At 35.2% G+C, this 27,770-nt stretch overlaps 1 protein-coding gene across 1 annotated transcript in view; it reads right to left on the bottom strand.

The window, feature by feature from the left end:
• LOC120353060 (facilitated trehalose transporter Tret1-2 homolog) overlaps positions 1-27,770 on the bottom strand; it is a 78,318-nt gene that overhangs the window by 16,382 nt on the left and 34,166 nt on the right. The window contains exons 2-3 of the mRNA XM_039435572.1: positions 8,439-8,524; positions 2,321-2,602 (exon numbers count right to left, since the gene is read on the bottom strand). Of these exons, the coding sequence (XP_039291506.1) occupies positions 2,321-2,602; positions 8,439-8,524 (368 nt within the window). The remainder of the gene's footprint in view (positions 1-2,320; positions 2,603-8,438; positions 8,525-27,770) is intronic.

The raw sequence follows: 27,770 nt of genomic DNA, 5'->3' as shown, positions 1-27,770 counted from the left end.
CATATAAAGTAGTCTGATCGTAGTTTGAGATATGTTGCCGCCAATCGTCATTTGTTATTCCCCTGAATTATTCTGGTTTAAGAATGAGGCTTACAGTTCAATGAGCAAGGAAAGTTGTGTGAGTGTACCACACCAGATTATTATTATTATTATTCCTGTTTGAGGTTTTGCTTGACCACTCTTCCCCTGGGCTCCGACCCCCAAACCAGAGTGACAAGAGATTTTACCAGAGTGACTGCTCCAGTGGAGCAACTCCACATGTCCATGTGGTAAACAATCATACTGGGTCCGTTACCATTAAATCATTTGCTCTGAGTAGACGTAATGAACCAAGGATGACAGCCTTCTGCATTTGACCTGCGAGTGCAGTAGCAGCTCTCTCACAGGCTGGAATGGTTTTAAGGTTGACCAAAAACGAGAGTCTCATGCCACCCAAAACTCCTATGATCAACACTACCATTCTTATGGAGTAGCCTGGAGAGCGCAGATCTATTAACAGGTCTTGATATTTTGTCTGTTTTTCTTCCTCAATGCTGGCAATGTTGCCTTCAACAGGTGCTGAAGGTGCTTATTATCCTATTATATTAGGCGAGCAATTTCTGTATATATCTGGTTATTTATGTTTTACGGATCTCGAAAACTACTCTAACAATTTTCACGAAATTTGGAGCATAGTAGATTTATGATATAAAGATTCGATTGCACTAGGTCTCATTCTTTGGAAAACTTGCTGAACGACATTAAAAGGATAATTCATCCTTGGAAAACAGATGATAATTTCGTCGTCTCTCGATAACAGAAGATGCGTGTACCTGTGTGGGAGAGAGACAGAATTATTTCCAGCTGTGTAATCATAATCAATCAGCGAGAAATTTTATCTAGCTTCTTCTTCACGTGCCTGCTCCGTTTCGGATGTTGGCGATCATAATGGCTATCCTGATTTTGTCGACGGCGCTACGGAACAGCTCTGCAGATGACTGGTGAAACCATAGCCTCAGATTTGCCAGCCATGAAATTCTCCTTCTGCCAGGTCCCCTTTTTCCGTTGATTTTTCCTTGAAGGATCTCTTGCAGAAGTCTGTATCTTGAGCTATTCCTCATAATGTGGCCGAGGTATTGGAGTTTTCTACTTTTAACGGTATTCAGGAGCTCCGGTTCTTTATTCATTCTCCTGAGAACCTCTTGATTAGTAACTTTTTGCGTCCAGGATATTTTCAGCATTCTTCTGTACAGCCAGTGTTCAAAAGCTTCAATCTTTAACATTGTTTCTTTTGTGAGGGTCCATGCTTCTACCCCATACAACAGAACGGAGAACACATAGCAACGCAATAGTCTCAATTTAGTTAATAGAGTAAGGTCGTGACTCTTGTACACCTTACTCAATTTATTGAAGAAAACTCTTGTGAGGGTCCATGCTTCTACCCCATACAACAGAACGGAGAACACATAGCAACGCAATAGTCTCAATTTAGTTAATAGAGTAAGGTCGTGACTCTTGTACACCTTACTCAATTTATTGAAGAAAACTCTTGCTTTTTCTATGCGGCATCTTATTTCTTGTGTGTTATTCCATTTCTCATTGATGATGGTACCCAGGTAGTTATAGTGTGAGACTCTTTCTATTGCATTTCGATTAATAAACAATTGTACTCCACCTACATTCTCCTTGCTTATTACCATGAGCTTTGTCTTATTAGTGTTGATTTCTAAACCATACTGCATACCGTTTTCCACCACTCTGTCCATCAACTGTTGCAGACCTTCAATGGAGTCAGCAAACACAATAGTGTCATCTGCATACCGTATGTTGTTTATCTAGCTAGACAATTTAATCGATTTTATCAACATAATATGATTTTTTGACATGACATGATAGTCCTCCTAACCTAGAGTATATCATAATTTTCAAAGTTGATCATTATTTGACAATTACAAGTGATTAGTGAGTGTTATTTTGTTATTCAATTTGGTTTGTATATAATCTAAATTATAATTTTTTTTGTTTTCAAATGTTTGAACAGAAAATTGAACCTGAATTCAAGTGTATGGAACATAACCTACTTTCTGGACTATTTATAGTGTATAATTCAAAATTCGGGAAAAAACAGTTTTGTGCTGTGCCTGTTAGTACTTCCCCAATCATTTTAAAGAATTGTGTTCGGTTTATCAAAAGTCAATAAATAAATAACGAGCGAAGCTCAGTGCCCCGATATTTACTATTATTTAGTGAAAGCTTCAAAAATTCCTATAGTGAATGATTATTCCATGTATGGAACTGAATTTAATTTTCATGTTGCTTATTGATAGCCTAAGTCACTCACATCAGATATCTCGGCAATGTAGACGGGCAACGACATGAAAATGATGCCGACCGCTACTCCAGACAAAAAGCGTCCAAAGTAGAGCAGCGACAGGGGATCGACGAATGTGAGCCGCAAGCCGGGCAGTCCGACAATCACCCACGACAAAATCAGCAGCATCACGTCCAGGATTAGAGTCCATCTGCGACCAACTCGGTCCAGTAGTTTGTTGGCCATCAGGGGACCGCAAATGGCGCCCACTGCTATCAGAGATCCGATCCACGATTTGCTGCTTGTGCTCACCTTAAACCAATCAATTAATAATTTACACATGGAAACTACTGACAAATTGCATTCAATTTCAATTTATTAAAACACACAAAACAAGACGAAACAAAATGACAAAGAATTACAAAACAAATAAAATACAATAAAATGTAACAAATATACTAGTAGTAGACCTCACGCAATATTCTCATCTACAAGTACCTGATTGGAACTATAGACCTTATGGAAATACAGCAATAGACTGGCTTCCCCACACATCTGTGTAATCACTTGTCAGTTGATTTATGATGAATAATTCTATAGTCTGATTTTTACTCTAATATTGGCGTATGAAGGAGGCTCTTTTTTACTTTCCTTGCCCTATTACCATAGGTAAGGAAAGTATTGCTTTCCGAAAAAAATTAAGGTAACCAAATTTCTAAATTTCTATACGTTTCAAGGTCCCCTGAGTCCAAAAAAGTGGTTTTTGGGAATTAGTCTGTATGTGTGTGTGTGTGTGTGTGTGTGTGTGTGTGTGTGTATGAGTGTATGTGCGTCTGTGTACACGATATCTCATCTCCCAAATAACGGAATGACTTGAAATTTGGAACTTAAGGTCATTACAATATAAGGATCCGACACGAACAATTTTGATCTGATGCAATTCAAGATGGCGGATAAAATTGTGGAAATGTTGTCAAAAACACGGTTTTTCGCGATTTTATCGAAAACGGCTTCAACGATTTTGATCAAATTTATACCTAAAATAGTCATTGATAAGCTCTATCAACTGCCACAAGTCCCATATCTGTAAAAATTTCAGGAGCTCCGCCCCATCTATGCAAAGTTTGATTTTAAATTCCCAATTATCAGGCTTTAGATACAATTTAAACAAAAAATTCCAAGTGGAAAAGATTGAGCATGAAAATCTCTTCAATTAATGTTCAGTAACATTTTCACCTAAAATTGAAAATAAGCTCGAAATTCGAGAAAATGTTATTATTTCAATTACAAAGTGTTGGCAACTGTTGATTCTATTAAATCATTCACTATGAAGAGATAGCAAACTTCGTGTGTCTCCAGCCTTATTGTCCTGTCACCAGCTGGCTTGGATCTTTGAATAGTAGACTTGAGTTGGGCGGGAACACTAGCGTCGGTTGATCAATTTTCATAACGGCAAGGAAAGATGTGTGAGATTTTTTCAATATTTAAACATAAGGTATTCTTATCTAACCACTTCTTAATTAAAAGCATATTATGTTCAATAATAATAGCATTTATTCGAATGCTAATCTATACTATAATGAAGGATAGAAATGGCTTATTATTCATGTACGGTACCGGATAGGAGAATTATTTTAATATTTTTAAAATTATAAAAAAACAATCCAATGAATCATTCTTGAGATATCAGATCCACGTTTAAGCCAATTAGAAATTCTTGAACAATTCGTCAAGATATACATTTTGACATACTTTTGTGATGACTCTAAATAACAAGAACATATTCAAACATGTAAGCAGTTTGTATTTTGAAATCATTTTTCTCATATTGTGGAGCATTTTCAGGTCAACAACTGTGATAAACAACACTCATGGTTTCTATCAAGTATGTGATGACGAAATATAAAAATCTGGTGTGGCGCACTCACACAACTTTCCTTGCCGTTATGAAAATTGATCACCTGACGCTAGTGTTCCCGCGCATCGCAAGTCTACTATTCTAAGATTTGAGCCAGCTGGTGACAGGGCAATAACGCTGGAGACACACGTGGTCTGCTATCACTTCATAGTGAATGATTCAATACAATCAACAGTTGACAACAGTTTGTAATTGACTAATATTATTTTCTCGAATTTCGAGCTTATTTTCAATTTTAGGTGAAAATGTTACTGGACTTTAATTGTAGAGATTTTTATGCTCAACCTTTTCCACTCGAAATTTTTTGTTTTTATTTGTATCTGAAGCCTGATAATAGGGAATCTAAAACCAAACTTTGCATAGATGGTGCAGTGCTCCTGAAATTTTTACAGATATGAGACTTGTGGCAGTTGATAGAGATTATCAATGAATTTTCTAGGTATGAATTTGATCAAAATCGTTGGAGTCGTTTTCGAGAAAATCGCGAAAAACCCTGTTTTTGACAACATTTTCGCCATTTTAGCCGCCATCTTGAATTGCATATGATCGAAAATGTTTGTGTCGGATCCTTATAGTGTAAGGACCTTAAGTTCCAAATTTCAAGTCATTCCGCACATACACTCATACACACACACACACACACACACACACACACACACACACACACACACACACACACACACACACACACACACACATACAGATCAATACCCAAAAACCACTTTTTTGGACTCAGGGGACCTTGAAACGTATAGAAGTTCAGAAATTGGGGTACCTTAATTTTTTTCGGAAAGCAATACTTTCCTTACCTATGGTAATGGGCAAGGAAAGTAAAACTCATTCACTTTTTTCTATTTTTCAAGAGGAGGAGGTGTCTCCTAGATGGTTCATCTTTATCAAACCTCATTTTGTATATAACTAAACTATAATAAAGGAAAGAACTGGCTTATACCGGATAGGAGAATTATGTTTGACTCATCATCACGTGTGAACTACTAGACTGATTAACTTCAAATTTTACTTAAAGATTCTTAATTAACCGTGGATTGACCTCTTATAGACCTATTTTATATTCTTTAAGATTTAATAACGTCAAGTTTTTAAATGTTTCCTGATATAGTGAGGTCCACGTTACAATGGCAGTGGAGAAAGATAGAACAACGTTGCCGATCCTCAGTCTTGTCAATGCCTTCTATAGACGGTGGATGATACAGGCTTATTGACGTAATATCAACTGTTCATTCTCGTTTAAAATAATCAATTATATTTTATTAAGCAAGAAATTATATTTTTCGATTATTTCATGATGAATTTTCATAATTAAGGTGATATATTTTGTTAATTACTTGTTAATTCTACTTTGTTAAAAGACGATCTGGCAACAGAGCAAAGTGAGAAAGTGTTAGTGCTATTCGCTTTGGTAAATGATAGACAAGGATAGCTAAACCATTGCTTTAATCAAACACTGCCATTGTAACGTGGACTTCACTATAGATGGAAATTCGATAGGCGCTACACTATTCAAAAATTATTTGTCAGCCCGGGAATCGAACCCAGTACCTCCTAATTGCCGGTCAGGAATGCTTACCCTCACACCAAACTGACAATCTCTGGATAGCAGCGCTCAATTTTATGCGAAGCCATAGCGGCCAGCCAGTCTACAGATGGAAATTACTGAGAAGTTGCATTTATTCAAATGCTAATGAATTAATAATTACTGTTAAACGAAAATCCAAATTAACTGCTGTAAATCACCCCGAAGACTTCTGCTACTACAAATATTGACAACAGGGTAGATAGCTAGATGGGAATTCGATGAGCGATACTATTAAAATATGATTTGTCATTCCTGGGCTAACAAATAATTTTTGAATCGTAGTGCTCATCGTATTTCCATGTATCTGTTTACCCTGTTGTCAATATTTGCAGTAGCAGAAGTCTTCGGGGTGATTCACAGCATTTAATTTGGATTTTCTTTCAATAATTATTAATAATCAATTAAGCTATAGAAAATAAACAAGTAGAGAGGCCCGGTTGCACTAAAGCCTGTTAAATTTTAATCGTGATTAAATGTCACGAGAAGCAATCAGAGAAGGCTTTTTGAGAAGAAGGCTTCTGTGATTGGATCTCGTGGAATTTAATCACGATTAAAATAGATAGGCTTTTGTGCAACCATAGCTATGACTTGACTTGAACCACAGCTATCCAGGTAGATACTATGAAAGGCGATGGGGAAGGAAAAATGAAAACAATGCCTTCCTATCACTTCTATTGACTTAAAACCGATAATTTCACGAGGCTGCTCTATTACAGTTTCAGATCATTCCCAGAGTATGAGTCAAAAGTTGGCTTTAAAAAAACGAAAAACAGAGTTTTCGTTATTAAAAAACTTTTTAAATTTTTTTTTAAATCTTTTCCCAGAGTCCTCGTTTTTAAAAAACTTTTCCCCAAGTTTGAGTCAAAAGTTTACTTGTGAAAACGAAAACCCCTATCATTTATTTCAATTGAATACATCAGTGTCTACTATTAATTAGTCCAGGCAATGAATGCTCAAAAAAGGGTATAGAGGGAAAAGTTTGGAAGAAAATTTTTGACCCCGCAGTTCTGTTTGGGGTAGTGAGGAGGTAAACGTATCAAAAGTCCCCACCCCTGTGCTAAGGGGGTGGGGGTGGTTCAAAGGTACTATTTTTTGGTTTCTCGCATATAACCATAGCCTCCTCTAATAAAAGGCCGCGGCCTACGATGTTGCAACGTCGCAGTGTAGGCCTGGAATCTAATACATGATTGGTGAAAAAGATCTGCTGGTATTTTTGTAAAATCTCTATCACCAATCATGTATTAGATTCTAGGCCTACACTGCGACGTTGCAATATCGTAGGCCGCGGCCTTGTATTAGAGGTGGCTATGATATAACTCGAAAATTATGCATTTTACAGACATGACTATTCTATAAGAAATTGAAGCTTACATAATTTCCTACAATATTGATCTTACAAGTTTTTCTATATCTCCTTCAATTTTCGAGATATCTGCTCTGAAAGATGTGAAATTTTTGAAAAAAAAACACATTCTCCTTCAATTTTTTGCTATTTTTGCTCTTATATAACTTTTTGAATATCGATGGAAAAAATCCATGCTGATCATGAGCTTATAGAACATCAAATTCTCTTCAATTTGATGTATAATTAATTTCACAAGTTTACGCACATCCCCACGACTGTTGCAGCAGCTTCAGTGTTGAGTGTGAGATATTCAGTTATGCAAAAATAGACCAATTGATAGAGGAATTTGGAAAGAATGTTTAAAACACAATTTTTGACTTTGCAGCTTTGTTCGGACCAGTTGGGGAGTGAACATATCAAAAGTCCCCATCCCTACCCCTTGTGCTAAAGGGATGAGGGTGGTTTAAAAGTTGCATTTTTCAATGTTTTGCTTACACGCTCATATCTTGAGAAAAATGCGTTCAACCGATATGACTAGCTATTCAGAAATGAAGCTTGATAAATTTTCTACAATATTTGATCCATGGTGATTTGTGATACCTCCAACAGTATTCGAGATAAACGCTCTTAAAAGTGTAAAATTGTTAAAATAACAGCTTTTAATCCTATTTTTTGATGTGTCAGGGTCTACAACTCTCCACCAATGCATCGTAAAAATGAATGCTCACTGTAGATTTGTAGAGCTTTGTTTTCTCTTCAATTTGTTGTATTATTTCACTACTTAATGTTTTCCTTCTATTGTTATAGCAGTTTTAATGTGGGTGTGAAATTTAAATTTTGTAGCAATTGATCACTTGATAATGAAATTTGAGTCTGGAACATCTGGTACACAGTTTTTGACTTTGTAGCTTAATGAAGACTAGTTGGGAGGTAAACATAGAAAAATACGCATCTCTAGTCCGTCTATTGAAGGTGTGGAACTGCTAAATTGACAATTGTTGCAGAGTTGAAAATTTCACCCAACACATTGAATCTGCTATAACAATAGAAGGAAAACATTAAGTAGTGAAATAATACATCAAATTGAAGAGAAAACAAAGCTCTACAAATCTACGGTGAGCATAAATTTTCTAATTAATTTTTCATATTATTATTATGTGAATCTGTATACATGTTATGTTAAGAGTCTAGCAATAGATAGTATTGAAAAAGTGTAGTTAATTTGATAGAGCTTGATTTGACTTGATTGGAATTATTTTGCTATTGCTAGTGAAATAGATAGTGTTACCTCCATGCCGAGTGATTTGTCGAGGTTGTCTAGGACAGGCGACGTCCAAGCCATTGCGCAGCCGCAGGATGTGAATGAGAGGTTGGCTGCAATACAAACAATTCCATTAAAAATTAACTCCAATTATCAAAATTAGTATTAAAACAAATCAAGATACACACCCGGTTGCTCAAAAGTCTGTTATCTATTTATCCAGAACAATCATACAAGCCTTGTTCTCAGAAAAACCTTCTCTGATTGGTTCGCGTGAAATTTAACCATGATTAAAATTTAACAGGCTTTTGTGCAACCGGGCTAAAGTCGTGGAATACGACCAGCTGTCATATGCTGGGATTTGGAAACATGACGTAGTCTTAATATGATTATGTTGTTATTAGCCTTTATGTTTTTACCCATTCCTAAAATAATGGCAATCCTTATTCAGACTGCAAATCTATATTCCAGATTGCATTTACCATTTATCAAACCGATATCAATATATCGAAAATATCGATATATCGAAAATATCGATATTTTTGTTCCGATAATCGATATTTACATATAGATATTTCTGGCACCGATATTTTTCTGCCATCTATTTGTTACTTCCGGCAGTTAATAACTGAAAGTAACACAGTATCTCTCGACCTTTCAACTGCTTTCAACTCTTGAAGGAGATTAGCTTTTGATGTTAACATTTTTTATACACCAACCCCAACAGCCATTAGTGGTTTTCACACCGATATCTCGCCGACACGACAGGACAGGACAGAACTTACTCTGATGGACAGTATGGACAGAGGAGGCTGTGGTGTATAACTGCGCGAGGTCTACTGTTCACAGAACTTCTGGTGTCATTTGAAAGTAAAAAACCCAACCCCTAAACTTCAACCTCCAACTAACTTTTCCCAAATCCCTAACTATAGTTTGTGTAAAATAAGTTGAGACTTGGCCCTCCATCCGAAGAAATTACAGGGTTGCCAAATCGTGTAAAATTGCAACTTTCTCATATTTACAATTCAACGTCAGAATTGGATGTAGAATATCATCCCCGATATCCTAGTAGTGCTAAAAAAGTTTCAGGGTTGAAGGATTAAAAGGAAATACAACTTTTATGATAATATTGGAAACATCGCGGAGATTTGTTTTTCTTTTGAATATCACTTCTCTCAGAATCATGGGGCCTCCTAATGCGTAATAATTTTATATCAAATTAACGGGGAGAATGTCTCGTTTTTATTGGTGTCTGGATCATTTTTATCCGACCAATAGAAAGGAGACATTCTCCCCGTTAATTTGATATAAAATTATTACGCATTACGTCGCCCATGATTCTGAGAGAAGTGATATTCAAAAGAAAAACAAATCTTCGCGATGTTTCCAATTTTATCATAGAAGGTGAATTTCCTTTTAATCCTTCAACCCTGAAGCTTTTTTAGTACTACTAGGATATCGGGGATGATACTTTTTCTTCTTCTTTGGGTGTGCCTTATCCCATTTAAATGCGGTCGGCATTCCTTCCTCTTAGTCAGCCTCTCCACAAAGCCCTATCAAATGCTTCCTCTTTCCACCTACCACTCTCCCGCAAGTCAGCCGCTATTCTATCTCCCCACCTCATCCTAGGTCTACCTCGTCCTCTCACACTATCCAAAACGATATCCTGCACTCTTCGTCCAACATAATCCTCCTCCCGTCGCTGTACATGCCCAAACCACCTCATCCTTGTCTCCTGCATTTTCTTTCCCAGTGGTCCAACTTTTACAGTGCCTCTGATCAATTCATTTCTTATTTTATCTCTTCTTGTAACCCCACACATCCATCTTAACATTCTCATCTCAGTCATTTCCATCTTTCGTTCCTGTTTCTTTGAAATGGGCCATGTTTCTGTTCCATACAGCATAGCTGGCCTCACAACTGATCTATACACTTTTCCCTTCGTTTGACAATATTCACTCTCTTATCACAAAGAACACCACTCATTTTCCTCCATCGACAATTTATTCTATGCTGTATTTCCACATCAATCCCTCCATCTCTCTGTACACTTGAACCCAGGTACTTGAAACTTGCAACTGGTTGGAGTTGGTTTTCTTCAAGCTGTAAGGTTAGCCCATCATTGTTTCCCAAAACCATGTACTCTGTTTTTGATCGGCTAATTTTCAGTCCCCTTTCCTCCAAAGTTTTCCTCCAGCTTTCCAGCCTTTCTTCCAACTGATCTTTGGTATATCGGAGATGATACTCTACATCCAATTTTGACGTTGAATTGGAAATTTGAGAAAATTGCAATTTTACACGATTTGGCAACCCTGTAATTTCTTCGGATGGAGGGCCAAGTCTCAACTTATTTTACACAAACTATAGTGTGAAACGGTGGAGCTGACTGTGTATGAGCCTGCAATGGAAACTTGATATAGGGTACTGTACGGCTCAACTTTCCATTTCTTTCAGTATCTCAATCACTTATTTGGTAGAGAGTTAGTGGGGAGGATATTTTTAATATTCTTTCCGAAGAATGGACATTGATATGTCCAAAGCTCCGCCAATTTATGTAGATGCATAACAATATAATTATCCATAGTTATTATATTGCAAATTACTTTTTCATATCATATACTTTCAATAATTATTTTCTTAGTCTATATTATGTAAATTCATCTATAATTTTGCTGTATTGTAAGCTATTGTATATAAGTGTATAAGCCAGTATATATTGTAATCTACATAAATAAAGTACTCAATCAATCAATCAATCAATCACTGGTCAAAATAGATACTAGACAAACTGAAACTTGACAAACTGATGTTGTCGGCATGACTGGCAGTAGAAAAAAAACATTTAATCTCATGTCAGCGACAACGCCTTCAAAACGCCATTGATAATAGATACTAGACAGACAATTACTACTGACCTTGAACGATTTTTTATCAATGTCAGAGAACTGACGGAAACCTCTCTGTTTTCACTGCGCTGATAGAATAAAAAATAATGATGGCACTCTAACGCCAAATTTACTACTCTTTTTGCAATTACTAACAGACTGTAATTGGATTGTCAACTTCGTTTATTGACAAAATATCTATTCTTGATTTATTAGCTCGTGAAATTCCTCAAATATTCACAAAATGTCTATTCATCAACAGGGAAGTTATATTTGGCATTCCAATTTCCTCACTTCATCCTTATCCACTTGAATAAAAATAACAAAAAACCATTCTTGAAAAATCATATTCACGTTTAACCCAATTTCAAATATTCTTTATTGATACAATGAGTACACGTTTAACCCAATTTCAAATATTCTTTATTGATTGATACAATGAGTACATCATCAAAATGATAGAGAGAGAATGAATAAGGTAACCTTGTGATATTCCTCTTCCAAATTAAGATAAGGTTACACAAAGTCCGAAATAGATTGAGTCTTGTAAATCTTCACTTCACAAAATTTTCAGTTCTTAATTATTTTCACAAAGTAGATTTTCGAATTTTGATGCTTCAAACTTGAATAAAAAAAAAAAAAACAATGAATCTTTCTTGAGAAATCAGATCAACGTTTAACCCAATTTCAAATTGTTGAACAATTCAAGATAAAATACATTTTGACCTACTTTGGTGATGACTCTAACTAACAAAAACATATTCAAACCTATAAGCATTTTGTATTTGAGATTATTTTTTTTTTTAGTTTTGTGGAGCATTTCCAGGTCAATAACTGTGATAAACACCACTTATGATTTCTATCAGGTATATGATGACGAAACATAAAACTCATTTACTTTTTATATCTATTTTTCAAGAGGAGGTTTCACTCTCCTAAAATGAGGTTCACGTTATAATGGCAGTGTTTGATTAGAAATGGTATTGCTATCCTTGTCTATCAGTCAATAAAGCGAATAGCGCTATCTCTTTCTCGCTTTGCTCTGCTGCCAGATCGTCTTTTAACAATGTCTTATTATATTAAAGCTGCAAAAGAGAAGAAAATTACGGAAAATTCTCAGCCAATACGGCTGATTTTCTCGGAGTGTAGATTTAATAATTGAATAACAAAATATTTCATCTTCATTATGAAATTGAAAGATAGAATTTCTTGCTTAATAAAATGTAATTGTTCATTTTAAACGAGAATGAACAGTTGATATAACATCAATAAACCTGTATCAGCTACCGTCTATAGAAGACATTAACAAGAAAGAGGATCGGCAAAGTTCTCCTATCTTTCTCCACTGTCATTATAACGTGGACCTCACTATAATATTTTATGCTTCATCTTCATCACGGCACATTTCGTATTTATTATCATGAATACAATGAAGACAATGAAGATTATGAGTTTAAGCTTTTTGACTTTAGAAACTTTTCGTGGAAGTACATGCATGTACTATCACTATTATTATGTACTATTATTATTATTAATAGTAGTTCTGTAAACAGTAGACCTCGCGCTCAGTAAGTTATATTGACCTGTTGTTATGTTTTCTCAAATATTAATAAAAAATTTATCAATATAAAATGTCTAGAAAAAATCCTAAATAAACATAGAGCTTTCAGTCCTATCGTACCGTGACGTGTCGTCCCGGATTGTGAGTGTGAGCGCTGTTATCAGGTCTGGCAGCAACTGTCTACAACGTTGATGGAAAGATACATTTTCAAGATGTTCGATATTTTTGAACGGGTAGTATTATTGACCGAGCGAAGTGAGGTCTAAGATTCAAGTCGACAGTTTTGCATTTCTCTTTATGTTTATATGTCGAAGTGAGGTCTAAGATTCAAGTCGACAGTTTTGCATTTCTCTTTATGTTTATATGTTTTTTTTTGTTTATATTTATGTTTTTATGTTCCGCATTTACAGCGAAACGCAGCAATAGATTTTCATGGAATTTGACAGGTATGTTCCTTTTTGAATTTCGCGTCGACGTATACAAACGGTTTTTTTGAAATTTTGCATTTTAAGGATAATACAAAAGGAAAAGGAGTCTCCTTTGAACGCCAATATTACCGTAAAAATCAGACTTTAGAATTATTCATCATAAATCAGCTGTCTAGTGGACTATAATACTACCCGTTCAAAAACATCAAACATCTTGAAAATGTATCTTTCAATCAACGTTGTAGACAGTTGCAGCCAGACCTGATAACAGCGCTCACACTCACATCCCGGGACGACACGTCACGGTACGATAGGACAGAAAGCTCTATGTTTATTTAGGATTTTTTCTAGTCATTTTAAATTGATAAATTATTTATTAATTGTTGAGAAAACATAACAACAGGTCAATGTAACTCCTTGAGCGCGAGGTCTACTGTTCACAGAACTACTAGTTATTATCAGTGACAAGAAATATATGCTTATGCTTATCGTTTATCTATGTTATTATGTAGACAACAATATATATTACATTTTTCAGTCACTAAAATGTTTGATCTACCGACAGAACGGATAAAAAAAAAGTTTACTGAAAACAGTGCCATGATATAATTTAAGAACAATATTATTTCAGCTCACCCGATATTATTGCAAAACCTCTACGATGGACATTTATAGAATTGAAACAATGCTGCTTGGTCTCATTTCGATTTTGGCAACCTGGTATTTGGCACTTCAAGATTTTGGTTTCAATTACAACAAAAAATATTGTAACAGGTCCACGTTAAAATGCAGTGAAGAAAGATAGGAGAACAGCGTTGCGAGTTCTCTGTCTACTATAGAGGATAACTGAAACCGGTAATCTGTTCAATTTTATATTCAATTCGACAACAAAATATATTTTTCAACGATTTAATTCTTATAATTGAGATTAAATATTGTGTTAGTCAAATATATTTCTACATTTTTAAAAACTGATTTGGCATCGATGAGGAGCTATAAAATAAGGATAGCTCTATCTGCTTTGTTGAATGATAGACAAGGATAACAATACCATTGCTAATCAAACACTGCCATTATAACGTGGACCTCACTATAGCCAAAAATTGATTATTGTTTATTGATGATTCCAAATGCATATACGATATTGTTGATGAACTTTAATACCTTCTGCTTCATCCATTACCCACACTTATAATAGTCATTACTGTGCGTCATAAAACTCAATTTATTCACGTAATTCAGCACACAGCTGTAGTAAGGTCCACGTTATAATGGCAGTAAGGAAGGTAGGAGAACAACGTTGCCGATCCTCTGTCTTGTCAATGCCTTCTATAGACGGTAGCTGATACAGGTTTATTGATGACATATTAACTGTCCATTCTCGTTTAAAATTATCAATCAGATTTTATTAATCAAGAAATTTTATTTTTCAGTTTTACAGTTTTATTGACTAAACTGTTCATTCTCATTTAAAATAATCAATAATTATACCGTGTTTCCCACAAAGAGGTTTACACGTGTGATTTCATATTACGTGCCCATTCATGCACCAAACTTTTTCAAATTTTACACAGTTTACAAAGTAGATTCTGAAATATTCTGGGAAAATTTCAGCTCCCTAACCTTCGTAGAAAGAAAATGGCGGCATATTGAAAATGTTACCAATTCGCTTCCTATAAAAACTACTTTCATGAGTTATTTTCTGATTTGTTCACTACGTTGCGGTAGTCTTGCCTCATTGGATGGTACCAGAAATGGATCAAGCAATCTTCCAACAAGATGGTACTCCACCACATTTCGCAAATCATGTCAAGCAATTACTAAACGGCAAACTTCATGGCCGTTGGATTGGTCGTGGAAGTGATTTTGTAGATTGGCCACCCCGATCACCAGATTTAACTGTTTGTGACTTCTTTTTATGGGGTTACTTGGAGGATAAAGGTCATACCAAGAGCATCAATAATGATGAGGAACTAAAAAGATGAACTTCTCCGGATACCGCGGAGTTTCTTTTTAAGAGCTTACGAATCATTACTTAAGCGCTGTTATCAGTGTGTTGCTGGGGATAGATTTCAATTTGGATAATTTTGGACTTTGGGGTTTTTCATTAGGCAATGTTCTAGTTCTTTTTTTTAAGTCATATTGCCCTAAAGTGCAACAATAAAAATATTTTATAAAATCAAAACACCTTTTTAATGTTTTTAAGGTATAGTTTTTAAATATGCCACCATTTCGTTTCTACGAAGGTTAGGGAGTTGAAATTTTCCCAGAATATTTTCAGAATCTACTTTGTAAACTGTGTAAAATTTAAAAAAGTTTGGTGCATGAATGGACACGTAATATGAAATCAAACGTGTAAACCACTTAGTGGGACACCCGGTATTTTGTTAAGCAAGAAATTATATTTTTCAATAATTTCACAATAAATTTTCCTATTTAAGAATGAATATTTTGTTGATTAATTATTGATCCTACATTGTTAAAAGACGATCTGACAACAGAGCAAAGCACTAGAGACAAAGAGAAAGCGCTATCCGCTCTTTCAAATTCAAATTTATTCATTCCTTGTACAATATTACAAAAATAATCAAATTGACATGTTCAATGTATAAATACAAAAAATCAAAGTACAAGAGAATGTAAAGCTCACAATATACATGAGTCCGTTCGTGAGCTTAATTAAGCAATATATTAACTTTAATAACTAGAAAAAAAAAAATAGAATAAAATACAGTTGATTGTAAGTATACTATAGAAATATAAGTATAACAATGTTCACAGTGAAGTTGTGCAGGATAAAAGACGTAAACTAGACAGCACAGCAACAACAAGATAAAAAAGTGTACTTTCTTTAAAAAAGAGATATGTATCGTGAAAAAAGAAAACATTATGAATGATTTATAGGCTTTATATCAGTGGAGAAACAGTGATAGAAGTTCAACCAACAGAGCTAATGCATTATATTACCAAAGATATCAGTGGATGTTTTGATCCATAAGATAGTATCTTTCTTCAATTTACTTGGCGGAGAATTTGCAAGCTCTGTTGAATGATAGACAAGGATAGCAATACCATTGCTAATCAAACACTGCCATTATAACGTGGACCTCACAATACAATGATCAATCACAGTTCAATTGATTGATTAATCTCCATTCATGAATATCATCAATCAATCAAACAGATAGTGCATGATCATTGGCTATCAACACAATTGAAATAATCACATTGTTAAAGAGATATTTCTTGATAGATTATATTATATAATAAGCCAATCGTAAACAATGCTATAGTCTGTGACACATATTCGATTGCATAATGGAGAGCTGGCTATTCATATCAAGGACTGAAGATAATTTTTTTATTTACACTATAGTAGACACATGGGAGAAACTTTTATTTGACTATTGCATTGAGATCAAGATTTATTACAGCAATATTGTAGATCATTTTCATTTACTCTCTTTTTGATGCTGTAGGAGAAATTTCTGTTTCACAATATTGTTCCGATAACTCATTAAAATACTTTATTATTTATTGATTCATACAATAAGTACATCATCAAAATGATAGGCGGAGAAAAAAATAAGGTTACCTTGTGCTATTCCTCTCCCAAATTTGGATAAGGTTACACATAGTCCGAAATAGGTAAAGTCTTATAGCTGTACACTTCCCAAAATTTTCAATCCTTAATTATTTTCACAAAGTGGATTTTTAAATTTAGATACTTTAAAAAGGAACATACAAGAAATATTTCACATTATTATCACTAAAAATAGGAAATATTTACAATACTGTATTGAAGATAATTATTATTTATGTATTGTGTGATAAATATCATTACAACTTGATGTTGATATTTATTTGTTTTTATTTATTCAAAAGAGACAAAAAAAAACAATCAAAAATAATTGGAAATGGAGAAACAGGCTTATAGCTTATCCATATATCGTATATTATTAAACGAGCAACTTCTGTTTAGATGTTTAAATGTTTGTATTTCACCGAATCTCGAAAACGGTTCTAACGATTCTCACGAAATTCAGAACATAGTAGGTTTATAATATAAAGATTCGATTGCACTAGGTCTCATCCCTGGGAAAACTCGCTGAAGGACATTAAAGGGATAATTATTATTCATCCTGTAACCCGAACTCCACAAGGATCCATTTTAAAACTTGACAATCTGAAAACTTGACTTAATAGGATCTTGAAGAATTGAAAATAGGCCTATAACTATCTTCGGTAAATTGAGAATCTATATTTCTTTCCCCGTATATTTCTTTACACGTATCTGTATTCTCATCATCTGCCGGAGAAAAAGCAGACAAGTCAAAGTTTGTTGCATTTCTTATTCAAATTTTTCCTACTTAAGGAAAAATCAACAATTATATTAATAAGCATAATATTTTGAGTTTTATTATAATAATATAATTCTGAATTAAGCTTTTATTCATAACTATCAGGTAACCCGTGCTCCGCAAGGGTATTTTTTAAAACTTGACAAACAGAAAACTTGACCGAGTGGAATAATGAAGAGCTTGAAATAGGCTTATAACTGACCTCGGTTAATTAAGAATCTATAAAATAATGTAAAATTTCAAGATAATCAGTCCAATAGTTGAGACGTGATTATGCGTCAAACATAATTCTCCTTTGCCGTACGTGTATGAGCCAGTTCTTTACTTTATCATATTATAGATTATTTGATTGGCTCAATTATTTAACCACCTTAATATGATAATACTGTAGTATTGACAACAAGAAAATTAATCGATCCTTTAATAATAATTTTAATAGGATTTAAACCGAGATATATTATAGTTTTATTTATAACCTACAATAGCCTATTGAATCTTCAAGACTGTTCACCTCGCTTCTGGGGAAACTTTTTCATCAGTTTCACTTTTTTTCTATATTTGAACATTACATTGTCTAATTGAGAGCGAATACATTCATGAAATCTTGAAGATAATAAATTCCCCAAGATATTGTCTATCTTATGACGTATTTGATTACTCAGAAAATCAATAATTATTATAGTGACATTTATTCAATTCGAGTTCTTCCTTAAATTAGATTTTATTGAACTTTGCGTTGTTCCTATTATCACATTTTAGTTGAATTGTAGGGCTATTGTCATGCCGAACTTAATTTGATTTCTATATAATTATGTATTTATGAGTGTGAAATATTCTTGAATTTGTTTCGAAAATGAATTTAGAAAGCAAATGGAGCTTTAAATTCAATGAAGAAAGATGTGTCAGTCTATAGAATAGTCTAATAATTATGGTCGTAATTTTAAAAAGATAATGTTAGTTTCAGCTACCATATCCATGCTCCACGCTTGACAAATTATATTCTTGAACACAAGTTTCTGATATGCTAATACTGTATTAGCATCGTATATTCAATTTGGACTCATTTGTTTAGTTTACTTTCAGCTATAATTTGCATAATCAAAGTGAGTAGTACATTCCGTGCTTAGCAAGTAGGAAAACGGAAAGATACGTATTATTAGAGAGAACAGACGGTGAACGTGAAATAGTGATCAGTTTTTCCTTGAAAATACGGTCGCCTTCAGTGTTTTTCGACTTTAAAATTAGTGTAATTAGTTTTCAAGTCTCGTTCGAAACGCCATTATTTCATTCATCAAGGAAGTAAAGCAGTACTAATTTATTTTCTTGAAGTGATTTGTTTCTTTTGTTGAGACCGATGTTGACAAGAGACGTCATAAAATGATGCTGGGGATTGGATTGATTCATTAATGGAATAAAATAATTTGTTAATAAACTAGTAGTTCTGTGAATAGTAGACTTCGCGCAGTTATAACGACGTCTCAAACCATAAGCACATCCACACTGATACACTAACTATTTATTTGATCAGATCATGCTTACACAAGATTTAATTTTCATAAAACGCTTTCCGGAATTTAGCGCGAGAAAACCAGAAGACATCTAGGCGCCCAGACGAGCTGTTAGAAGTTCTTTGCATCCTATTTTAATAGTGCATAAAAATTGCATTCAATGAGGCATGCAATGAGGTATGCAATTTATAGTCTACACAGCTGCTAATTTTTTACATTGAGATATTGTAAGATATTGTTTTTACATTGAGATTAATTTACAAGTTACATTGAGATATTGAATTGCATGCGTCATGGCATGCAATATTATAGTCAACTCGACAGCTGATTTATGATGAATAATTCTATAGTCTGATTTTCACTCTAATATTGACGTATGAAGGAGGCTCCTTTTTCCTTTTATATTATCCTTGAAATGCAAAATTTCCAAAAACCTTGTATATACGCCGACGCGCAATTTAAAAAGGAACATACCTGTCAAATTTCATGAGAATCTATTACCGCGTTTCGCCGTAAATGCGCAACATATAAACATTAAGAGAAATGCCAAACCGTCGACTTGAATCTTAGACCTCACTTCGCTCGGTCAATTATAATTCTACATTGTTGAAAAACGATCTTGCCACGTTGTGGAGCTGGAAAATGATAACGCTATCAGTTTGTCGAATGATAGACAAGGATGGCAACATCAATGCTAATCAAATACTGCTGCCATTATAACGTGGACCTCACTACACATCCACATGAAATCTGTCTACAGACAAATAAAATCTATCTTGGCATTGTTGCTCATCTCAGAATCAAATTAGATTCTGACTAGGAATAGCATTCTAACATTAGAATTGGCTAGACATTTGCACAATCACAAAATCTTGAAGACAAAATAATGTCAAGAGTAAGTTTAGTGGAATCCTTCGATAACAACTTCTTAGAACATTTAGGGCTACATGTAACCCGGGCTCCGCAAGGGTCCATTTTAAACCCTGGCAAATTGAGAACTTGACGTAATGAAATCTTGAAGAATTGAAATTAGGCCTATAACAATCCTCGGTTAATTAAGAATCAATATGCAACAATTCAAGTTGATTAGTTGAGTAGTTGAGACGTGATGATGTGTCAAACATAATTTTCGTATCCCGTACGTGTATAAGCCAGTTCTGTGCTTTATTATAGTACTTGTAGGTAACCCGTGCTTCGCAATGGTCTGTTTTAAAACTTTGCAAAATGAAAACTTGACGAAATAAAAAATTCGAAATTTGAAAATAGGTCTATAACCATCCTCGGTTAATAAAGAATCTTTATGCAGAATTTCAAATCAATCAGTCCAGTAGCTCAGACGTGATGATGCGTCAAACATAATTTTCCTACATCACGTACGTGTACAAGCCAGCTCTTTCCATTATTATAGTGAAGATGATGGATTGATGGATGATTTATCAGTATCTTTGAATGAGAATAACTTTCGAACGGTTTGAGAAATCGGTGCGGTTTTGATGCGACAGAAAATCAGTTATTTTTATTCGAATAGGATCCCCAAACATACCTTTTAAAAGAAATGTTCAGCTGCTTCTATACAACAACTGGAAGCATGACAAATTGAAAACTTGACCTAATGAAATCTTGAAGAACTGAAAATAGGCCTAAAACCATCCTCGTTTAATTAAGAATCTATATGCAAAAATTCAAGTTGATCAGTTGAGACGTGATGATGCGTCAAATATAATTTTCGTATCCCGTACGTGTATAAGCCAGTTCTTTCCTTTATTATAGTATAGATGACATCATTAGATGATGGGAAATAATGGATTGCTGTCCAAATTAGGCTAAGAACTTTCGGACGAGTGACGATAAAAATAAAGATATAAAAAATTAATAGGTCCCCTCATTTATAAATTTATTGCTCCCGCACACGGACAAATCAAACAAGCGGGGATGTCTCTAGAAAAAGAATGTTGTAGTAATTGACCGAGCGAAGTGAGGTCTAAGATTCAAGTCGACAGTTTGACATTTCTCTTAATGTTAAAATGTTTATATGTTGTGCGTTTACTGCGAAACGCGGTGATATTTTTTCATGAAATTTGACAGGTATGTTTCTTTTTTGATTGCGCGTCGACGTATATACAAGGTTTTTGGAAATTTTGCATTTCAAGGATAATACAAAAGGAAAAAGGAGCCTCCTTCATACGCCAATATTAGAGTAAAATCAGACTACAGAATTATTCATCACAAATCAGCTGACAAGTGATTACACAGATGAGTGTGGAGAAGCCAGACTATTGCTGTATTTCCATAAGGTCTATAGTTTCGATCAGGTACTTGTAGATGAGAATACTGAGTGAGGTCTACTGTTCACAGAACTACTACTGTACTATAATATAACAAAGGAATGCATTTATTGGCTCATACACGTAGGGGAAAGGAAAGTTAAGTTTGATGCATCACGTCTCAACTACTGGACTGATTAACTTGTGATTTTGCATAAATACATTCTCAATTCACCGAGGATGGTTATAGGCCAGTATCAGTTCTTTAAGATTTCAGTAGTAGGTCAAGTTTTCAGTTTGTCAAGTTTTTAACCAGACCCTTGCGGATCACGGGTTACCTGCTATGGTGAGGTCCACATTATAAAGGCAGTGTTTTATTAGCAATGGTATTGCTATCCTTGTCTATCATTCAACAAAGCGGATAGCGCTATCTCTTTCTAGCTTTGCTCTGTTGCCAGAACATCTTCTAACAATGTAGAATTAATTATTAATTAACAAAATATATAATCTTAACTATGAAAATTCATTTGAAATTATTGAAAAATATAATTTCTTGCTTAATAGAATATAATTGATTATTTCAAACGAGATTGAACAGTTAATATTACAATATCGGGGACCGAACTTCGCTCTGCAGTACAAAAGCATAAAAAATTATTACGAAAGAAGAAATTATGATAACATTCATACAGAAATGTTCTATCTAATCACAGTAATTAGAGATTAATTCCCAGAGGAATGCAAAAATTTCCCTCACAAAGGCCCGGTTGCACAAAAGCCGGTTAAATTTTAATCCTGATTAACTTCACGTGAACCAAATCAGAGAAGACCATTTCAAAAAGATGGATCTACTGGAATTAATCAGGATTGAAAATAACATGGGTTTTTTGCGACCGGCATCAAGCACCTGATTGAATAATTACAAAAATACAACAGCTGAGTCATAATTTTGATACAGTCTCACACACATGAACTCGCTCACTCACTTCCATCACCAACAGACGACGAAATAATTATTATCTGATTTCCAAGGATGAATAATAATTATCCTTATAATGTCCTTCAGCGAGTTTTCTCAGGGATGAGACCTAGTGCAATCGAATCTTTATATTATAAACCTACTATGTTCTGAATTTCGTGAGAATCGTTAAGAGCCGTTTTCGAGGTACGGTGAAATACAAACATATAAACATAAGTTGCTCGTTTAATAGTATAGGATCAATAAACCTGAATATCAGCAACCGTCTATAGTAGGCATTGACAAGACAGAGGATCGGCAACGTTGTTCTCCTATCTTTCTCCACTGCCATTATAACGTGGACCTCACTATAGTACAATAATAAATCATTTGAATTTGAACCTCATCCATGTTTGGTTATCCAAGATAATTGCATTTATGTTTCATTCATTTACTAAATTATGTGGTTTAAATTCAGTACAAATTCATTCATTTACTAAATTTGTGGTTTAATATTGTACTACATATTCTTTTATAGTGTAATGTAGGCCTATTTTTGTTACGCATATTTTTGTGCATCAATATTCTCAAGCTCAGAGGACAAGCAAAAAATAATAATAATAATTTTGCCGTCTCTTCTATTTTTGGTAGGTCAAGGTCCTACATCGGAAAGGTTAGGTTGGGCGTAAGGTTGCGGAGGGTGAAGACAGGCGATAGTAAAAAAAGAGATAAAAAAGTAGAATTCAGGAAGAGGAAGGGAGACGGAGCGATAAACAAAAAAGGAAGAACAGAGGGAAGGTGGATAGTGGGCATAGCAGGGGTTGAACTTCGGAGGGGAAGTTTCGACACCATTGAAATCAGGTCAAGAAGGCGTCACAAGGAGACAGAGAGAGAAGGAGGAATGATAAAAGCTGAACGAAAAAAGAAGAGGGAAGTAACAGAAATTCGAATCAATGGAAGTAGGCCTACTGTAAAAACCATCAAGTTCAGACAAACTACGCACTTCTATTTTCTGCACATTTCCATCACAGCTACTCTCTCTCACTCACTCTCTTTCTCTCTCTCTCTCTCTCTCCCGACAGACCATAAGATCACGAAGTTTGAGCGATTTCTATTTTTCACAAAAAATTGATGGAAATTATGGACATCGTGAGACACTGAAACAAAAAGTATCTCGGATTTGGCTGAAATTTGGTCATATCTCCTGAACGGTAAGGAATTTGGCAAAAATGTTTCCAGATTCGTGTTTCTCGCATCAAAGACCATGGGATCACGAAGTTTTAGCGATTTCTATTTTTCACAAAAAATTGATGGAAATTATGGACTAACCATCGTGAGACACACTGAAACAAAAAGTATCTAAGATTTGGCTGAAGTTTGGTCATATATCCTGAACAATAAGGAATTTTGCCTTTTTTTTTAATTTTGCATTCAATCTTTATTGTCATTGATAAATTGTTTGTACTTTGTTAAAATTGTTGAATAATTAGCATTACCGTCATTTAATGTAAATTAATGTTGTAAAGCGTTTTTTAAAGGCTTCACATATGTATAATCCTGTAATGCTACTTTTTAAATGTCTCACGTTGTGTCGGCAAATCATGTAAAGCAATTTTTTACTCGCCTCCCATACGTAGAGTGAATCTTGTACTAAATCAACGGTGTTGAGGTTATAAATTTTGTAACTGCGTGCGTGGACGCTAAGTGTACACCAGACTGATTGACTCACTACAAGATTCAATACAATTGTCGGAATCGCAGGAGGCCTAAACGCTCGCTCACCCTTGATTCTTCTTATGACAGATTGTATGGTGATGAAATTTTCATAAGTAGTGTAGCGGACGCTAAACACTGAATACGGATACCTTAAAATTATTACCTGTGAAGAATGAGCATATAAAATCATACAGGTCGAGCAAAAATCCCGATGTAGATAATTTACGGGACTGCGTCTCTAATAAGTTCTGAAGGATTAGAATACGGTACTTGGACCAAATATCGTTCAGAATATATTTCGAGAACAGAGTCTTGTCGGGTTTTAAGCTCTATTGTAGGAAATTATATGATCTCTGGCTGCATCTGCTGTACTGTTGATGTATTCGCTCCTAAGTCGAGGTCGGTAACAGATAAAAGCTGATATATGAGCAGGTAAGGACAAAGAACAAATATCTCGATCTGACCCCACTCACTACATCCACTTAGACCTGTTCCAATATCCAGCTTAATTCAATTATTTCAATGATCATATTCGATCGGTTCTTGATGATATAGAACGTGTCAGACACAATAATTGACAGGCTTAAGAAATAATCGAACTCAGAAAACGAATTAACAAAATTGAAATATATTATAATAAAATATATGGTCATACAGTGCAGATTCGGAATATGATTTACAGATTGAAAGTGGTTTAACGTTAACAAAAATGATTGGCAATTTTCTTGTACTTGCATGATACCATGCATGATCCGACAGAATTTTACAATTGATAAAAGTTAACAGTTTTGAAAAAATAGTGAAAAATGAATAAAAAAATGTTTTTTTTAAATTGTTCGGGGTCGTGGTTCTGGCAGCGGAAGATAGTTAATCAACTACAAGTTCTTATAAATTCTATATGAATAAATTCTAGGCTCTTAATAACTAATAAGCGCTTGTCGGCGTGGCCAATAATTTAACGAAGAAAATTTTATATTTTTCTGCACTGTAATATTTTCGAAGCGTAGATTGGGGCCCCTTTAAAGTTATAACTCATGTGAAATTCCTTGGCGGTCGTGGTTTTCTTCTTTAGATCATAATCGTTTGATCGGCGGTGGTCCAAGCTTCGGTCTCAGCACGTGGGGAATTTTAATTTAATATTCCTTCACCAAATTAATTAAGGGATGATTTAACTTTAAACTTTTAATTTATCGATTGATGAAAATTTTTGCATCAATATAAGTTTCTCTACAATATCATCATCATCATCATCCATGGCTCTACAATCCAAAACGGATCTTGGCCTCCTCTAGCAATCGCCTCCATTCCACTCTGTCCATGGCAGCTCGTCTCCAATTTCTTACACCAAGCCTCCTTGCATCTTCAGTTACAGAGTCCATCCACCTCAGTCTTGGTCGGCCGGGGTGTCTTCTTCCTTCCATTTTAAAATTCATAATTCTTTTTGGCGGATATGAGTCATCAGCTCTCTCAACATGGCCGGCCCACCTGAGCCTCCCTACTCTGATGAGAGCCATTGCATTGGTGTGGCCGTACATATCATAAAGATCCTTATTCTTCCTTCTGTACCACACTCCATCAATTTGCACACCACCAAAAATTCGGCGAAGAATCTTTCGTTCAAAGATGTTGATCATGTTCTCATCCAGTCTTGTTAGAGTCCATGTCTCACTGGCATAGGTCAGCACAGGCAGAATCAGTGAGCGGTAAATTCTTATTTTCGTTTCTCGACTCAAATTCCTTGATCTGAAATGTTTGGCCAAACCAAAGTATGTCCTATTTGCCAGTAGAATTCTTCGCCTGACCTCCTTTGTTGTTTCATTTTTTGTGTTAACTGAAGACCCAAGGTAAACGAACTCATCAACCATCTCCAGACCACAGTCAGCTATCAGATCAGACTGAGCAGCATTCTCTCTCTGAGCATTGGACCTTGATGAGACCATGATTTTTGTTTTCTGCTCATTTACAATCAGTCCCATGCTATTTGCTGCTCCTCTCATGCTATGAAATGCCTCCATCATATAAGGGATTGATCTGGCTGCAATATCAATGTCATCGGCATAAGCCAGTAATTGAATTGTCTTATTGAGCAGGATTCCTCTAGTATCAATTTTGGAGTCTCTTATTACTTTCTCCAGTGCGACATTGAAAAGCAGACATGCTAAAGCATCACCCTGCCTTAGGCCATTGTAGGACTGAAATGTGTCTGATAGAAGATTCTGCACTCTTACCTGGCATTGGACTGAGCTCATAGTCATTTTAACAAGCCTAACAAGTTTTTGAGGAATTTCAAATTCGTTCATCGCCTCATACAGTTTATGTCTTTTTATGCTATCATATGCAGCCTTAAAATCCACAAACATATGGAAAGAGTTGGCATTGTACTCCAACATCTTCTCCATTATAAGCCGCAAGCAGAATATTTGGTCCACTGTGGATCTTCCTGCCCGAAACCCTGCTTGGTAATCTCCTATTTTCCCATCAGTATAAGGTTTCAGTTTCTCATATAGGACATTTGAGAATATCTTGTAGCCAACATTCAATAGGGTAATGCCTCTAAAATTCTTGCAGTCCATGGGATCACCTTTCTTCAGCAAGGGGCATAGTATTCCCTGATTCCATGTATGAGGCATAACCTCTTCCCTCCATGTTTTAATGACTATTTGGTGCATTAGATGCCACAAAGTATTCCCACCATGTTTAAATAGCTCTGCGACTACTCCATCTTTCCCTGGGGATCTGTTGTTGCTGAGTTTATTTATAGCTCTGACTACATCCTCTAGTGTCGGCTCCTCCATTTCTTCTGGGTCAGTAGCTGAGTGTATCTGATCCACGGGTTCAGGCTGAGGCTCCCCAGTCCCATTAAGAAGCTCTTCAAAATGCTGCTTCCACCTATTCATCACTGCTCCCTGCTCACTCAGAAGTGTACCATTCTTGCTTCTGCATACAACTGGTCTTGGCATGAACTCCTTTCTTCGATCGTTCACCATAGCATAGAATTTCCTTGTCTCAGTCTGTCCTGCTAGTCTCTCAATGCCATCAAATTTAGAATTTTCAAATTCCCGCCTTTTCCTTCTGTGCATCTTCTTCTCCTCCCTTCTCAACCCCTTATACCTCTCTATGGCACTTCTTGTTCTTCGCTGCTGCAAAATTTTGTAAGCTTCATTTTTCTTCTTGGAAATCTCATGACATTCCTCGTCAAACCATGTATCTCTACTTTGGTTAGATACATGTCCAAGAATCTCATTTGCTGCATCATCCAGTACTTGGGCACATGTTCCCCAACAATCATTTCCATCATTTTCCTCCATTCCCAGCCTCAGTTGTGCACTCACTTTTTCCTGGAACTGTTGTTCTGTGATAGGGTTCTTCAATAATTCTACATTATATCTAACTCTTTGAGTCCCTCTTAATGTTCTAACTCTTGAAATGCGTGCTCTCACCACTGCTCCAACAAGATAGTGGTCAGAGTCAATGTTTGCTCCCCTATAAGTTCTCACATTGATCAGGCTGGAAAGGTGTTGCCCATCAATTAAGACATGATCAATTTGATTGAAAGTCTCTCCATTGGGGGAGGCCCATGTGGCCTTGTAGATGTTTTTGCGAGGATGAAGTGTGCTTCCTATAACCATCCTTTTAGATGCAGCAAAATTTATCAGCCTTGTACCATTCTCATTACTT

The sequence above is a fragment of the Nilaparvata lugens genome, chromosome 9 (assembly GCF_014356525.2).
Source record: "Nilaparvata lugens isolate BPH chromosome 9, ASM1435652v1, whole genome shotgun sequence".
NCBI lineage: Eukaryota > Metazoa > Arthropoda > Insecta > Hemiptera > Delphacidae > Nilaparvata > Nilaparvata lugens.
The sequence above is the reverse complement of the archived record's forward strand: the minus strand, read 5'-3'. Positions and strand labels throughout refer to the sequence as shown.